The 18,290-nt window shown below is 33.8% G+C and overlaps 1 protein-coding gene across 2 annotated transcripts; it reads right to left on the bottom strand.

Annotated features, from left to right (window-relative positions):
* Positions 1-425: 425 nt before the first annotated feature.
* Positions 426-18,290, bottom strand: LOC126878493 (cysteine-rich with EGF-like domain protein 2). 2 transcript variants are annotated; one of them, XM_050641243.1, is made up of 6 exons: positions 18,140-18,290; positions 17,935-18,083; positions 6,857-7,111; positions 4,811-5,075; positions 3,921-4,154; positions 426-2,369 (listed from the first exon to the last, which is right to left on the bottom strand). In XM_050641243.1, exons 2-6 carry the CDS (start codon positions 18,079-18,081, stop codon positions 2,122-2,124), a joined length of 1,149 nt encoding a protein of 382 aa, XP_050497200.1. In that variant the 5' UTR covers positions 18,082-18,083; positions 18,140-18,290; the 3' UTR covers positions 426-2,121. The 2 variants fall into 2 exon arrangements, with proteins under 2 accessions (XP_050497200.1, XP_050497201.1); XM_050641244.1 differs by having other exon boundaries at positions 17,935-18,093; positions 18,140-18,285.

The following is an 18,290-nucleotide window of genomic DNA, read 5'->3' as shown; positions in this document are numbered from 1 at the left end:
TAGCCATACTTCAGCTTTTTATTAACATGAATTTGTCTGAAACATTTTCTGAAGCAGTGAAGTTATTAAATATTTTGTGCACACTCCCTATGACAACCGTGGAAAGTGAGAGATGTTTTTCTACTTTAAAAAGAGTAAAAACATTCCTGCGTAATACGATGGGACAACCTAGACTTAGTGCCTTGTCTATGCTGAGCATCGAGAAAACGCTTGTCAAGAGCATTCCAAATTTCAATGAGAAGGTCATAGACTATTTTGCAGAACTAAAGGATAGAAGAATTGACTTAAAATATAAAAATATTTAAAGTAAGTTTCGTTTTAATAAATTTACAATTTATTATACTATAAATATTCCTATCTATATATCAGTCAATAACCTGTTCATACCATTTTTCCTATATTTTTTAAAAGATTTACTCTAAAAAAAGACAAATTTAATTTTCGGAAAACTAGGGTAAATAGTATTGAGTTTTATCTAAGTCTGTATTTTTTATCTAAAATATAAATGCTAAAAGATCTTTTAAATACTTTAAAAAATCAACAGTTTGAAGTTTTCAAACCAAAATGACCCCCCTGAAGATTGACCCACGAGCCGCCGCTGAAAAATAATAGTAAAAATTCTGATATATAATTTCATCAATATACAGACTGTTTATGTTTCAATTAGATATACGGACTATAAATGCCAACACTTCTTACCTGCTGCCCGCCTAAGCCCCGGCGTATATTGAACCTAAGCGAGTCACAACCTGCACCGGTGGGACGGGTGACCTGTGCAGTTATTTTTCTAGCGTGCCGCATATTGAACACAAGCTAACCCGACCGTCGGCTGTCGCCGTAACGAATAGAGACGGGCAAAATAAGTGCAAACGTGTAACGGTTACTATTGATACCGATTTTTAGTGGTACTGAGTACAAATACTGATTACAAAATACTGATGTATCTGATCCTTGTACTGAATTGAGTAGGCAACTAAAAAACGGTACTTCCGTACATGTAACTAGTAACGTTTTAAAAATATCTTACACGTGCCTAGTAGTCGTAGCGGTATGACTTTCGAAAACATCGAATTTGATCATAAGCGGGTGCATAAAAAGATATCTTACACTGAGTATTCTATTTCTACATACGTTTATAATAACAAGCATAAGTTAAACACACTGCATTGATTGTGATTGCAAAAACGGTTCGCATGTTTTAAATAAGATTTTTGCTGATTATGTTTTTGCTAAAATATTAAATAACACAAAAAATACAATTCACAACCATCATTTAATTTTTAACGATAAACAAAAGTCTAATAAATATATGATAAGTTTAACATTGATCGACTTTGTCGATAACAGTGTCATTAATAGATATTTTTTACCATGAATCATTTTCCAATGATTGTTTGGATTTAGAAATACATACTAAACAATTTTTTGATCTGTATAAAGATTATAATTATGACACATTATGGTACTCCTTATTTTTCAAATAATATGCTCTTGTAAACGCATAACTTTGATTTATTGGCTAAAGCCACACTAACTAGATACTTCACAAGAAATTAAAAATATTTAACATTTAAAAAATTCACTGTTTTAATCAGATATATTATATTCCCTACTATTGCAATACAATATTAAAACGAATAAATGAAAACTTGTAGAGTAGTGCTGATTGATACAACAGAGCAATAAAATGTTATTCATTCAAGATAGTGTAAAATATATCGCCGCTTATTCATTTCAGATATTTCCATCTCGCAAACAAAAACACGTAAAAATATACATCTGGCGGTGAGTCACCCGTCCCAAGGCCCAAAAAACTGTACGTTGACGACAGGCCTTCCCAAGCTCGACCTGCGAACGCATGAACTGATAGTAGGATGCGCAGAACGGTCTACGCAGTCCGCCGACGCAGGTTGTGTCTGGCTTAGGATCAATTTGCGCCGGTTCCGCGGTGGTTTATTCAGTCATTAGTCATTCTACAGTAGCAATGCAACTCATTCTCAATGTTGCCGATTTTAGCTCATCCCTCATTGGAGTATATCTAATCAAATACTAAACAGCCTGTATCATAAAATAATGTTCGAGGTAACCGGTTTTCCCAATATTAACTTAAACAAAAAAAGTTTAGTTCTCTCCAGTTAGCGCTTTCAGTACATTCTCTGAGACTTGTTGTTCTACACCAGAAGTCTGAATGGTATTGGTGGAGTTTAGGGTATATTCAGATACTGCTATATAACAGGCTACAGCGACCCCTACCACAGCTGCTATGTAACTATTTCTTGGGAATATGATGCACGTTGCTATGCAGAGACCCAAGTAGGTAAAATACCTAGAGAAGGAAACTATGGTTCTACGTTTTTCTTCAGCTTGATCTAAAAAAAGAAAACAAAATATAAGTGACTTACAAATTTGATTCTCAGTCTCCGCAGTTGAGAAAACATTATTTAAATAGAGCTTATTTAATTATATTATGAAATCAGCACATCTCTCTCTCTCTCTCTCTCTCTCTCTCTCTCTCTCTCTCTCTCTCTCTCTCTCTCCTATGGCACTACAGCCTAAGTCGGGCCCTGGCCTCCCCCAGCATCCGCCTCCAAGGTATCTCTGTATCTGGCTGCTTTCTTCCAGTTGTCCACCCTCAATATCTCTTTAGAGCATTGGTTCTCACTTCGTCTATCCACCTCTTCCTTGTAGTGATGTTGAAAAAGTAACTATTCGTTATAAAGTACTCGTTACTTACGAATACAGAGAGGCAAATCGTTACTTTGATTACTCTGATTACTTCGTATCAGAGCTAGTAACGACTATTGTATCTACTTTGATTACTCTGATTGCCTCGTTACTTCGTACCAATCGTATCAGAGCTAGTACCGACTATTGTATCTATTTTGATTACTTTCATTACTCTGATTACTTCGTTACTTCATACCAATCGTATTAAAGCGAGTAACGACTATTGTATCTACTTTGATTACTCTGATTACTTCGTACCAATCGTATCAGAGCGAGTAACAACTATTGTATCTACTTTGATTATTCTGATTACTTCGTACCAATCGTATCAGAGCGAGTAACGACTATTATATCTACTTTGATTACTCTAATTACTTCGTACCAATCGTAACAGAGCGAGTAACGACTATTGTATCTACTTAGATTACTTTGATTACTCTGATTACTTCGTACTTCGTGAAGGTCGTTATTATATCGGAATACCTATACAAAACACCTACCTACTGATAAATACGATTCTTGATATGATTACCGGTACTCAAATGCAAAAGTAACAAAATTAATCATAGTAATCAAATCATTTTATCCCTTAAACAGATTGGTGAAGGTCGTTGTTATATCGGAATACCTATACAAACCTACCTACTGAGAAATACGATTCTCGATATGATTACCGGTACTCAAATACAAAAGTAATCAGTAATCAAAGTAACGAATACTGTAAATGATTACATTATACAAAAGTAACGATTTGTAACGAATACTCGAAAGTAACTATAATCAACGTCACTACTTCCTTGGTCTTCCTACTGGCCGACATCCCACCATAGTTCCGCTAAGCGTTCTGTCATTGTCCATTCTGCTGAGGTGACCTGCCCAACGCCATCTTTGTATTTTCGCATAACTTGCTATAGAGAGTTCTTTGTTATATTATTATAACTCGTGGTTGAACTCTATTCTCCATATACCTTTGTCGCAAATGGGTCCCAATATCCTCCTTATTATTTTTCTTTCAAAAGTATTAATAAGGTTTATTGTCGTTTCTGTCATGATCCATGTTTCTACACCATGATCCATGTTACTATTGGTCGTATGATGGCTTTATATATACTTTAAATATAGTAAATCATACTGTCATCTATTTACATATGTCATTATAAGATTAAATAGTATCAGAATTGAATGAAACATACCTACGCAAACGTTATCCTTCTTGTAGTATCCTCTGGCACAATTTATACACATATCTGGACCATTTCCAGTACATCCACCACAAGATTTATCACAGTCCACACAGGTATAACTTCCTTCCATGTTAACACAAAATTGTAGAGGAGTACATGGACTTTTCTCTGCAGCACATTCATTTATATCTCTACAAGTCTTTTCTGAGTCTTGCGTCCAACCAGACCTGCATGAGTTACAACCTGAAATATATGGATTATTTAGTAAGACATTAAACAATATGACAACATAAATTTTTTAAACAAAAAGAAATTCACATGTATACTAGGAAGAACACAATTAAAATGAGACATCCATAATTGACTACTACATAGTTGAAGCAATGATGAAAGAAAAGTAACGGATAAAAAAGTATACAAAGGAAAAGCAAAAAAAAGAAGGAAAGCATAGTACAGAAGAGGAAAAACTAATTAAAACAGATACGATAAAAACATCTAAGAAACAAAGAAATGACAAAAATATTTGAGTAAACAAAGAACTTAAGCATTTCAAAGGATTACAGCACTGAAATGGAACTGGGCAGGACATGTTGCTAGATTCAGAGATGGAAGATGGGCAAAGAAAATTCTAGAATGGAGACCTAGACAGGATGCTTATTGTAATGGAGGACATCATCCGACAAGGTGGTAGGACGACATCAAGCGCACCCAGCACAACTGGATTCAGGGTACTCAAGATAGGATGAAATGGAATTATTTACGGGAGGCCTATGTCCAGCAGTGGACTCAAAACGGCTGATGATGATATGTTTCTCATAAAAGACAAAATGGGGGTGTACATAACTTTTATTAGAACACACCTATATGGAGTCTGAAAATACAATGATTTGAAATATTACCATTAGGCCCCTCTTTTGTGCATCCTCCTGCACAAGATATATGACATGGAGCACATAAAACTTTCTTTTCATCTTGGTAGACAATATAATGAGTTACATTGCATGTGTTACAGTTACTCCCAGCATAACCTTCTTCACATTGACATTGACCATTTCCCTTCCTGGTTCCAGATCCTTTGCATTTTCCATTATTACTGCATACATTATCAGGGAATCCAGGACAAGGCTGGCAGTCTTTCCCATAATGCAAGTCAGGGCAGCAGACCTAAAAAAGTATTCAAAAGATATTTATCTACATAAGAATAATTATAGTTATATTAATACAATATAATATATGAGCACTACAGGCCTGGCAGGCCCATGGCTTGATATCCTATTCTCTTCCATTCTCGCTGTCTGTTAGCTTTCCTTTTCCAAAATGTTAGGTCTTGTCATGTCATTGTCTTCTTTGACCTCATTGCTCCATCTTGACTTTGGTCTTCCCCTTCTCCTTCTTCCTGCCAACTCACTAGATATTATCATTTTTAAGACTCTCGCTAAACTAATTCTCTGGACGTGACCCAGCCAGCTAATTCTTTAAACTCTTGTTATTGCTGGTTTATTAGGTTCTTGTTAAAGCTCTGATAGCTCCTTGTTTGTTCTTTGCATCCATTGTCCATTTACATTTTTCCCACTAAACATTTTGTGCAGTACTTCTCGCTCCCAAACTAATAGCATTTCTTGCTGTTTTTATGATGTGGTCCATGTCTCAGATGCATAAGTTACCATTGGCCTTATTATGGTTTCGTAGGTTCTTACTACTTATATGAGGGGTGTAAAATCAAAGTCGGCAATCTCCCATTTCCATAATTTTGGGAAACCGCGAAAAACTGTAGAAACTAACAAAATTAACTTAAAACAATAAAACTGATGAAGAATTATAAAAAATTTTGTTTGTGATCGGATGTCCAGAACGAAGAGCTTAGGAATTCTATCTTTTCTTTTTTTTTTAATATATTAGTTTGGAGATTGCCGTTTTTGTTTGCAATGTTTGGAGATTGACGGATATGAAAATGATCTATAAGGATATTGCCAGGTTTGAAACTAATAAAACATCAGAGAGCCGGTTACTTAGTCAAGAAAAATATATTTTATATTGAAAAATAATATATAAAAGCAATTATTATTGATATGCATATTTAATTAAACTAAAATATCCGGGATTTCGGGTATATATTCACAGGTACAGGGCACATCTTCACAAATGTAGCCACCTTAGACGTTTTGCAACGTTTTTCTTCCATTTTTCAGGTTGTCTTATTCGCTTCCTTGCCTTTGTTGGTGTAACAGGAGACGCATTAACTTCCATGATAAAAATGAATACTTTTTTTTGTAAATAAAACTAATTTCTTAGACACAATTAGGAAAAGCACAAAAACAAAGTAACGACTCCCAAAACTAAAACAAATTGTAATAGCACGATATTACGGAAAATCTAACGATGTGTTGATCACGTGCGGGCGCTACTTGGTTCTTATTGGCCGCAGCGGAGGTTGCCGTGTTTGGTACGCACTCAGCTATGAATATTGCCGCTTTTGATCCCAATATGAATTTTTCACTGCGATTTTTATACAATTAACACCTCTTTTGGTTCTTATAAATAGTTTTATCTAACAGATAATAAAAAAACACAACAGATGGCGTCCCTAACTCAAAACATGAAAAATTGGAGATTGCCGCCTTTGATTTTACACCCCTCATATGAAGTTATATTAATACATTATGTAGTTATATTAAGACCCTCAATAAAAATTTCAGAAAAAAATTGTTCTATCGTTCTGAAGCTCTTTTCTTGTGGAATCTTAATGGAACTTATGAATCTTATTTTTATTGGACATAAGCCACAATGTTATTATAAAATAAGTCTATTTTGATGTTTCAATTTCCACTTTGAGAATTGTTTTCAAAATACAAACATGAATGAATTTAAAAAACAGAAGGCCTTCTGATCCACATGTTAGTGACAGTTTTATGTGATTTAAAATATATAGTTGAGTTATTCAATACCTGGTATGATTTAACACATAAATAATTGAATAGGTCTCGTTCAGAAGATTGTTTGTCAAACCACCATTCCTCAAGAGTATCTTCATACTCTTCTAGCAGTTTATAACATTGATCTTTGCCATTATGAACCTCTGAACATAATTTTTCGTGAATTTCTACAAATCGAACTTCACTGGTTGCATATGGACCCAATTTCTCCTCTTCCCAAGCAGTGTCTCCTCCTTCAAATTTGGATTTTGATGTTCTCTCCAATCCCTAAAATTAAATAAAATCATTAAACATTAAAATGAAATAAAATCCTTAAATATTTAAGACAATAATAATAATAGAGGTAACTAGAAAGGAGATAAAATTACAGAGAACTAAAAGGGAGATAAAATTAGCCAAAGAAAAATGGATGAGAGAGGTAATACTTAGGCACAACTTATTTAATGTGCACAAAAAAGTAAAATAAATAAGCAACATATTTAAAAACCGAGTTCTCTATGTACTAGTTGACAATAACAACAAAATTACTGTAAATGAGAACAAAATAAGAAGATAATGGCAACTGTACAGGGTGTTTGGTAAATAATGGGCCATAGCTTAACCTTAGATTCCTGAGGTTAAAATAGGTCGATTTAAGCTAACTTACCTTAGTACACAAGTTGATAATAACCGAAATCCAGGGTGTCAAAGTTAAACTTTTATTTTATTAATTCTTGAATATTTCCTGACAGGCATGGGATACCAACACGAAATTTGGTAAGCGGGGGTTGTTTGGGACGAGAAATCTAAATTCGCCACCAAAAATTATGTATTACCCAGAGGGCGCCACATACGTCTTTCCGTGCTCATTTAATACATTGAGTTTTTTTATCCCCCACTCTACATACTTTTTGAATCAAAATTTTTATTCTCTTAATATTTTTACTTAAAAAAGGTATACTACATTCATCTCGTTAAACTCAACCGTTTTTGAGATAAACGCAGTTTAAATTTGCGAGACAACATAATTTTTTGCATATTATTAAATTAAATTAATATTTATTGACGGAAAACTCCATTTTACAATTAAAATTTAAAGTCAAAATTAAACATTGAACACAAGTTAACTTACATTACTCACAATTAAACTAACGACATCAAAAAATTAAAATCAAATTAAAATACTTCACGTGAAATAGTCCTTTTAAAAGCATTTAGTGTGACTCCCATAAAGTCTATATTTGGAACCTCATTTACACTAGAAACAATTCTATTGAAAGGCATATTTTCTGCATGACGTGTATTGCACGATCTAGCGGATAGCAAGGGACATCTTCTCAAATTCCTAGCTGGAACATAAAAATCTATTCGACCCAGAATGCTAGGTGCAACAATAATACCATTTAACACCTTAAATACGAAATTAAAGTCAAAGTATCGCCTGCGATCCTCTAGACGGTGCAAATGAAACATCTGCATGACCTGACTGGAATTCAATTGCATTCTTCTAGTACCTAATCTATACCGCAGATATCTAACGAATTTATTTTGAATCGATTCAATTCGATATTTGTGATTCTCATAACTTGGACTCCAAATCACTGAACAATACTCTAGTAATGAACGAACATAACTCAAAAACAATCTCACAATTACAAACAAATTATTAAAATCATATGACATTCTGATGACTAACCCTAATGTCCGATTAGCACGCGCAATAATGGCATCATAATGGTCTACGAAACTTAGCTTACTATCCAGCAACACACCTAAATCCTTAATTACCTGAACCCTAGATAAATCCACATCTCCTATCTTGTATTTAAAATCACTGGTGGTCTTATTACGTGAAAAAATAATATATGAGCATTTCGAAGCATTCAATCTAAGATTATTTTCCTGGCACCAATGTACTAAAGAATCCAAGTCTCTCTGCAAACCCTCACAATCAGATTCTGACCTAATGCATTTAAATATCTTCAAGTCGTCTGCAAATATCAGATATTCAGATTTAAAGTTCCTACCAATATCATTTACCAACAACAGAAAAAGCTTAGGACCCAAATGGGAACCCTGCGGAACCCCTGACACGGCTTCAAATCCATTAGAAACACATCCTGCTGATCTTACTTGCAATGTTCTTCCTTGCAAATACGAAGTAAACCAAGCTAATAAAGAACCAGTGATACCAAAGTTTCTCAGCTTTGTAATTAAAACATTATGATCTAGTAGGTCAAAGGCCTTACTGAAATCGGTGTATATAGAGTGCACCTCGTAACCCTCATCCATTGCTGTACCTATACTATCGATATACAAAAAGAGGTTAGTGAGAGTAGAACGTCCGCCTACAAATCCATGTTGGTTGTCCGTAATAATGTTCCTAAAACAATTATCCAAACTTGGCAAAACCATTTTTTCAAATACTTTAGATAAGGCTGACTGAATACAAACTGGCCGATAATATTTGATATCACTATGATCTCCTGCCTTGAAAATAGGATACACAAAGGAATGTTTCCATCTGTTCAGGAAAATTCCCGTCTGGAGAGATTTATTAAGAACATATACTAATGGTTCACACAAGGACACTGCACTTTCTCTTAGGAACAAATTCGGTATCAAATCAGGGCCAGCCCCTTTATTGACATTTAATGACAACAACACATTCAGTAAATTGTCAAAAGTGACTTCGAGGTTACTAATTTCCACCTCCAGCTGTTGTGAGAAAATTTCATTACTCTCCAGGTTATCCAGAGATTTACCATTAAAAGTGCTGTATACAGTACCAAAATGTTTCGCAAACAACTCTGTTATTTTTTGTTTGTCATTCTCAGTTTCCTCACCTAGAAACATAGAGCCAGGGAGAGCACCATGTCCGTTGGTTTTATTTTTGATGAACTTCCAAAATTCACCAGCGTTCTCATTTATTCTCACTTCCATCTTTGAAACGTAAGCATTGTAAGACTGCTCAGTGAGTGATGAGCATTCATCTCTCAAATTTTTAAATTCAATATAGTGGTGATACTTATTTGTAGTTTTATATTTTTTATGCGCAATCTTTTTGGAAATGACTTTACTCTTAAGTTCAGATGAGAACCAAACAGGAAAATTCGATCTTTTTTTTTTTTTTTTTTTTTTTTTAAATAGTTAAGAATCATGGCTTCCGAGAGCAGCGAAACAGAAGAAGAGGAAGAAATGGAAATGGATGATACCGGACAGTGGACAAAAGTGAAAAGGAAAAGGAAAAAACATTTGGATAATCCAGCAAAAAAAAGAATCACACAACCACAACTATCTCAACAGCAAGTGCAAGATATAATAATTGGACCACAATCTTCTGAAAACATAACACAACAAACTCAGCAAAACTCACAAAAAGATATCAACACTCCAAGTCATCAAAAAAAGGTAACTTACAACAACACACAAAACTATTCACTTCAAATGAAAACCATCAGTAATAAAAACTATAAACAAATTTTTTTTTTAACAACTCATCAAGAATTATCAAGGTTACAGTTGGCTAATTATTGGAGTGTTGGAGATCCAAACTCTTCTGATGTTATAATAAAAACTAGAAGTGGTTTTATTTTAAAAAGTAATCAGGATAATAAACACATTAAAACAAAGCTGAAATCATTAGTCCAGTCAAGTGTGGTCAAAGAATACAAAGAAACAAATTCTAACCAAAATCCATCAACACCACATAAATCACAAAACACAACTTTCGCCTGTGTTATATCATCAGTAGAATTGGATATTGAGGATACACATATAAAAGACCACCTTACCAATATCGGAATAACACACAGATACTGCAAAAGAATTACATCAAGAAAAACCGGAAAACTGACACCTCTGATTAGAATAATTACGGGAGATTACTCATCATTTCAAAAACTATTAAGCGAGGGAGTGTTCTTTAAGAACTACCACTATCCTGTTTATCCCAGTCAACCACCCGAACCTTCTCCTATCCCATGTTCTAAATGCTTACTATATACCCACACTACAGAGAACTGCACCACATCAATAAGCTGTAGGAAATGCCAAGGAAAACATTCAACACAAATGTGCACCTCTCCTCTTCCAGAAAAGTGTTTGTCGTGCAACGCCGAAGACCACCAAGCATGGTCACCTAAATGTCCTAACAGACCAACTAAACCTATCGAAGGAATTCCTAATGCGCGAATTAAGTCTATGAACAAAAAATCCTCCGAAATGCCATCAGAAATTACTGGTACGAGCAGAATACATTCACCAATGACATATCATGATCATATTATTGAAACATATACTAACAAACTAAATAATCCTAAAAATAAAGATCGTCAAGAAATCATAATTAAGCTAAAAAAGAGATTTGTACATCTATATAACATTGATACTACCCCAGTATTTAGCGGAAATCGACTATTTATACTCATGTTCGATCTGGAAAAACCAACCAATGGCTCACCAACTATGCCACAGGAAGGCCTTGCAATATTTCAGGATAATGGCTCATAAGGTGAGGTTTCTTTATTCAAATATCAATAGTTTTCAACCAAAGAAATATTTAATATACAACTATTTACAAGCTAACAATATCGATAGTTTTGTGTGTGTGGAAAGCAAAAATAAAGATTTTATTAACCCATATTGTGACTGGTCTATAATCCAACAAAAAGGAAATATATTAAACCAAAACTTCAGAGGAGGCAGTCTTATACAATCCAGAAAAACATGGAAGATGGGGAAAGAAAATCCTCCACGAATAAACAACCCTCTTAATAACTGCATTCATGTCTCATTTCCTTTTAAAGACTCCAAATTACATATTTTCGTAGTCTATATTCACAATTCCTCACTAATTGAAGAAACTATCTTCATTAAGGCATCCCTTTATGATTATTCAATAATAATTGGCGATTTTAACCCAAAATCAAGCCCCTCACGTATGAAGCAAATCAGAGGTTTTCTTCAAAGTTCTAATTTTTGTCAAATACCTACTCCTCCTACGTTTATAATGGCAGGTAACCCAAGCACAACTCCAGATATATTATTTTGTTCTAAAAATATTATAAATAATATCACAAATATACTTGTAACTCCAGATCTGGGAAGTGATCACTTGGCATTGCAATTTGATTTTAATCTACATCATGATCCTGACCACATTAATGAAATTAATCTTCCCAATATAGCAAAATGTAATGTACAAAATGTAAATAGTAGAATGAAAGAATTTTTGAATATAAGGCATGACATTTGCCCAAATTACATTAAAAATTTCAACACTATGTTGTCTAAATTAATAATAGAAAATTCGCCCAAACAGAAGAAATCACCCTTTAATTACAATCTTCCACCCTTCATTTTGTCTCTGATTAAATTGAAGAGACAGTTACTCAGGCAGATCCAAAAAAATGAGACACATGCATTAAAATCACAATTTAATGAACTAAACCAAGATATTCACAAACTTATATCACAATTTAAACAACATAAATGGATCCTAGCATGTAAAAGTATAAACTCCATGAAAGGAAAAACATACTGGAATGAAATAAAAAAACTGTCTAAATATAAATCGTTTAGACAACAGATTTCAGAACTGATATATGATGGCCAGACATATAGTACAGATGAAGAAAAATGTAGTGCTTTTGCTAGATACTTTGAAGAAACCTACAAATTTGATGAGGATGACAATTTTGATAGAGATACCTTAGAGGAGGTGGATAGTTGGTTTGGAAGTTTTTATGAAGATAGTCGTAATCTGAATGCTCTTCAGGACATCACAGAAGATGAATACGACGAGGCTCTATATAAAGGAAAAAATACAGCTCCAGGCAAAGATTCCATCAATCGTAAAATCCTTAGACAACTAGATCCAGATATTCATAAGGAGATAATGAGCATATATAACTATTGTATCATGAATCATTTCTTCCCTGATGAGTGGAAGACAGGCATTGTAATAGTTATCCCTAAACCTTATACTAACCATCAACTACCCCAAAATTACCGTCCAATCACCCTTCTCCCAGTAATTGGAAAAAATTTTGAGAAAATTATCCAAGGAAGATTATATAATGAATTAAACCAACATATTCCAGCACACCAGTTTGGATTTAGAGAAAAATCATCTACAATCCTTCCTCTTTCAATAGTAACATCCAATATACAGGCAGCAAGATTGCAAGGACTAAAGGCCGCTGGAGTTTTCTTGGACATCAAGAAGGCTTTTGACTCCGTTTGGCATAGAGGATTGTTATATAAACTTCACAGAATGAAATGCTCCCCTTCTCTAATATGGATTATTGACGAATTTCTTAGAAGACGCAAGTGTATAGTCAAGATCAATGAAACATATTCCCATTCATTTTCAGTGCAACAAGGAGTTCCACAAGGTTCACCACTCTCCCCTCTATTGTATAATCTCTATTGCAGTGACATATGCGACAATAGACTAACCAACACTAATTTGCTACAATTTGCTGATGACACTGCAGTGATATCATATGGAAAAAATTTAATAAAGACAATGGACTTATTGCAGAGGCAGGTGGATGACACAATATCTTGGATGAATAAATGGAGATTAACAATAAATCCTTCTAAAACAAAACTAATAATATTTAACCATAGAATCCAAGATCACTCACCAACTATAAACATATGCGACAATATTATTAAACCCTCCCAAACTGTTAAGTATTTGGGAATAGAAATAGATAACAAATTGACGTTCAACCACCACACAGCAGTTATAAAAAGGAAAATTATAACTAGAGCAAAACACTTCAGAAGTTTAACATACAAGAATGAGGGAATTACGATTGAAACAGCAGCCAATATTTATAAAATGATTTGCAGGCCCATGCTGGAGTATGGTTCTGCAATTTTCTATAATTCTAAAGGCCCTGCCAAAAATAATATAAAAGTGGCTGAAACAACTAGCCTTCGACAAATTACTAGAATGCGTCATCCTGATAATCCACTTCACAATCCATCCAACAGAATGCTGTACGAGGAAACTGGAATTGAACCTATTAATGAGAGACTCAATAAGCTGTTTAATTATCTCTTTATTAATGACAGTAACAAAAATTTGATTGAGCCCCACATTGTGAAGATACCAGAGGACAGTGCCCGTAGATGTCCAGGAAGAACTCTTTTTGAAGAAATCTGCTACACATCAAGACAATAAACAACTTTATTCAAGTCATCATCTGTATTGTAACTAATTGTCAGTGATATTGTGATTACCGCCACATACAAATTTTTTTTTTTTTTTTTTTAATTATTGTATTGTATTAATATTAACAAAAAACATATATTGTAATAATGTATATTAATTGTGTAAATTGGCTGAAAGACTTCGGTCGATGGCCTTTTGGTACATTGTATCAATAAAGTATGTCTCTCTCTCTCTCTCGATCTTTTTACAGATATCTTTGGTACAAAAAGTTCAATTGCGTTCCAAATAATGGAATAAAAAGCATCTAAAATGTCATTTACATCCTCTAAACAGTACAACTCAATCCAATTGATCTGAAGCAAATAATTATTCAAGGCACCATAATCCGCCTTGTGAAAGTTATAATAAATATTAGTTTCCAAACTGATATATTGATTATAAAATAATATTAATGCTTCAAGTGAGGGATGATACCTGTCACACGTCATTAAAGCTTCCGCTTTTTTTAGATTTAAATAAGTATCAGAGAAACACAGATCAAGAATTGAGTCATACTGGTTTTTAAAATAATTATATTGACCTAATCCTAAAAAATTGAACTCGTCACAAAACAAAATTTCAGTATCATTACTTATATTTTTAGCAGTCGTCTCACCGTCCCATATCAGATTTGGTAGATTATAATCCCCAAATAATACTAGTTTAGAATCTTTATACTTATTCATAATTAGTTTTACAGTATCAATGTGATTGGAATAAACATCCAATCTAGATCTGGGCGGAATGTAGACACAGCCAAAAACATATTTAATGCAATTAATAGTAATTCCAGCAAAAACCTGTTCTACATTTGAACTGGCAATTTCCACTAGACAAGAACTGATATCACTTCTAACTGCAATTAACACTCCACCTCCTCTTGATTTCTCGCTGGAAATATGATCACGGTCCCGACGGTATACGGTATATAAATCACAGAAAACTTCATTACTTTTAATTTCAGGACCAAGCCAACTCTCTGTTAGGAAAATAACGTCATATGATGCTGAACAGGATGTCAAATATATGTCCTTTAGCTTCGTAGTAGTTACACCCGAATTATAATTGTAGTTACACCCGAAAAATAACTTAAAACCATAAAAATTTACAAAAATGTATTGGAAATTTCTTCAAATAGAATTTGCGATGCAATGACATAAATATGAGAACTGGCACAATTATTACGGTTTCAAGTTTACTTTTCGGGTCTAACTACAATGATATTATGCACAAAAAAATGTTGTATGGCAGATTTAAAATGCGTTTATCTCGAAAACAGTTGAGTTTAGCGAGATGAAGTTAGTACACCTTTTTTAAGTAAAAATATTAAGAGAATAAAAATTTTGATCCAAAAACTAGGTAGTGTGGGGGATAAAAAAAATTGAGCGTATTAAATGAGCACTGAAAGATGTATGTGGCGCCCTCTAGGCAATACATCATTTTTGGTGGGGAATTTAGATTTCTCATCCCAAAAAATCCCCGCTTACCAAATTTCGTCTTGTTATCCCATGCCTGTCAGGAAATATTCAAGAATAAATAAAATAAAAGTTTAACTTTGACACCCTGTATTTCGGTTATTATCAACTTTTGTACTAACGTAAGTTAGCTTAAATCGACCTATTTTAACCTCAGGAATCTAAGGTTAAGCTATGGCCCATTCTTTACCAAACACCCTGTATATAACAGGGCTTGGGCTTGGACATTAAGCTTTCCAAAACCAAAATCATGGTATTCCACAAGAACTCCCATGAACAAATTACACCCAACATACAAATACATGGTATCACCCTTCAGAGTTCCCAAAGCTTCATACACCTGGGCAGAGGGGCAGAGAGCTAAATAGTCAGCTAGACCACTCACAACAAATTAGAAGACACATTGAAATAGCAAGGTCTGGTTTCATGAACATGAGTAAAATGCTCTGTAACCCCAAACTATCGTCACAATAAGATTGAAAACACTAAAGTGCTATTTGTGGTCTTTATTACTATATGGCTGTGAGTCCTGAACATTAAAACAGTATGACGCCAACAAACTGAATTTATTCGAAATTTGGATGTACCGTCTAATGCTAAGAATAGGCCTGACCAGCAGAACTACTACGAATGAAGAAGTACTGGAAATAATGAGCACATACCCTCATGTGGTCAATACAATCAAAATTAGAAAGACGTCATATCTAGGACACATAATGTGCCATAGGGAATTTGAGCAGCTCTAGGTTATATTAGAAGGCAAAAGGGGTAGAGGAAGAAAGAAAAATCCTGGTTCCGAAACATCAGAGATTGGACCCACACAACAGGGAATGACTTAATTCATCAAGCCCAGAATAGAGAGAAATTTGCCATATTGATCGCCAACTTCAATAGAGAAGGCACTTAGGAGGAGGAGGTATATAACTAGGGTTACCATAATTTATTAAAGCCAAATCCGGACACCTTGACACCTTCATTTTGCTTAAAATAACAAACTCATACCGAAGTCAGTTTGATTTCGTTTCTGTTTGAACTATTAATAATTGTAACTGTAATAAAATTTGCATCTTTGAGATCTTCGAGTAATGTGTTAAATATGTAAGGAGATATTACATTCACAATAACAGCTTCAGTTTTAGTCCGAGCTCCTGAAAATTTGGATTTGAACAGCTTTTTAATAAGTTTGGCCATACAATCAAACGTTTTAAAACTAAGTCCATGGATTGCAGTGTGATACGCAAAAGTTGCTTTTTTTGCTGCACACTGTAATTTAACATCTGTGACATCAGTATTTTTAAAAAAAGTTTTACTTGAAGAGTACAGGGGAAAACAAGGAATGTCACTTTTTCATTAATCTTGCTTTTCCTCTCCATGTGGTACCAAAAACTGTGTACTATCGACTAGGCTATCGATTCGGGACAATGCACAGAAAGATCAGTCTATATAAATTTTCTAAGAGTTTGTATCCAGGTGAAGGACCAGTATTGTCTGCACGCCACTGAACAAAAATAAGGAATGTTAGCAGTTTTTTGGTGGATTATTAAATTAAAAAATTAATATTATATTAAGATTATAGAATAAGTATCTCCTAAGAATCCTGAGATATCTTGTAGAATCTCCTAAGTAGATTTTAGATACCATAATAATTAAATTTTTATTGGTGTTTATCTCAATATGTATAAAATGTGACATTCCTTGTTTTTCCCCTGTACTCTTCACTTGCTGTAATTTTTGCCATTTTTTTTGTAAAGAGTAAAATCCGGACATTTCTCATATCTGGATGCCAATCCAGACATATCTTTCAAGTCCGGACATATGGTAACCCTATATTATATATAACAGAGTTGTTTAAAGATGACAAAAATAATATTACCAAATCCTACCAAAATTGTACTGATGGCCCAGAATGTGTGAGAAATGAATGGAGGAGAAGATACAACAATGAATTAGAGACTCTCTTGAGACAGGGAAATATCATGAGATACATAAAAGCTAATAGATTAAGATGGGCAGGCCAAGTGGTACGGAGTGATAACAACAGACTGATTAGAAATGTGTTTTGGGAAAGACAAGACGGTAGAAGACAGGCAGGAAGGCCTAGAAAAAGATATGATGACATGAAGAAGAAAAATTTAGGAAGTTTTCATTTTATTTTCTTTGAATAAACAAAATGATATCTATACCCCATTGTAAAGCAATATTTTGGTTAAGTACAAAACAACAATATAACCTAACATTTTACCGATGGTTGCTTTTAATGTTACTTTAGATTGGATTTAAATAATAGTATATTACATAGACAAATTGTAATACAGGCTTCAATTATAACAATTTTACATAACTCGATAGCTCGTTAACCAATTACAGAGTACCACGTCAGATTTCTTGTAATACAATTTTTTCCTTACCTTATGAAAAGATTCTATAAAAGTTTTACAAGCCTTACATGGTGGCAATTGTACACTATTAACCGGTGGTTCTAATCCATTAAATCCCAGTGTGTTATGTAGAATTGAACACAAAATTAAAACGAGATGAATGAATCTTCTCTGCATTTCTAAAACAGCCTATTATGTATTATTATCTATGAAAGTTATGTTCAATTTTTCTTACCTTTACTATTCAAGCCTTGCAAAACTGTCTAATATTGGTTCATGTCTTAATAATCAAACTATAGAAAGTTGTAGGTAAATTAAATACACCTATTTTTCAAGATTTTGCTCTTTCCTTCCTAAATTCTAATCCTAAACTGACACTGCACTGA

This window comes from Diabrotica virgifera, chromosome 10 (assembly GCF_917563875.1).
Source record: "Diabrotica virgifera virgifera chromosome 10, PGI_DIABVI_V3a".
Taxonomy (NCBI): domain Eukaryota; kingdom Metazoa; phylum Arthropoda; class Insecta; order Coleoptera; family Chrysomelidae; genus Diabrotica; species Diabrotica virgifera.
Note: the sequence above shows the minus strand (reverse complement) of the source record. Positions and strands in the feature narration are given on the sequence as shown.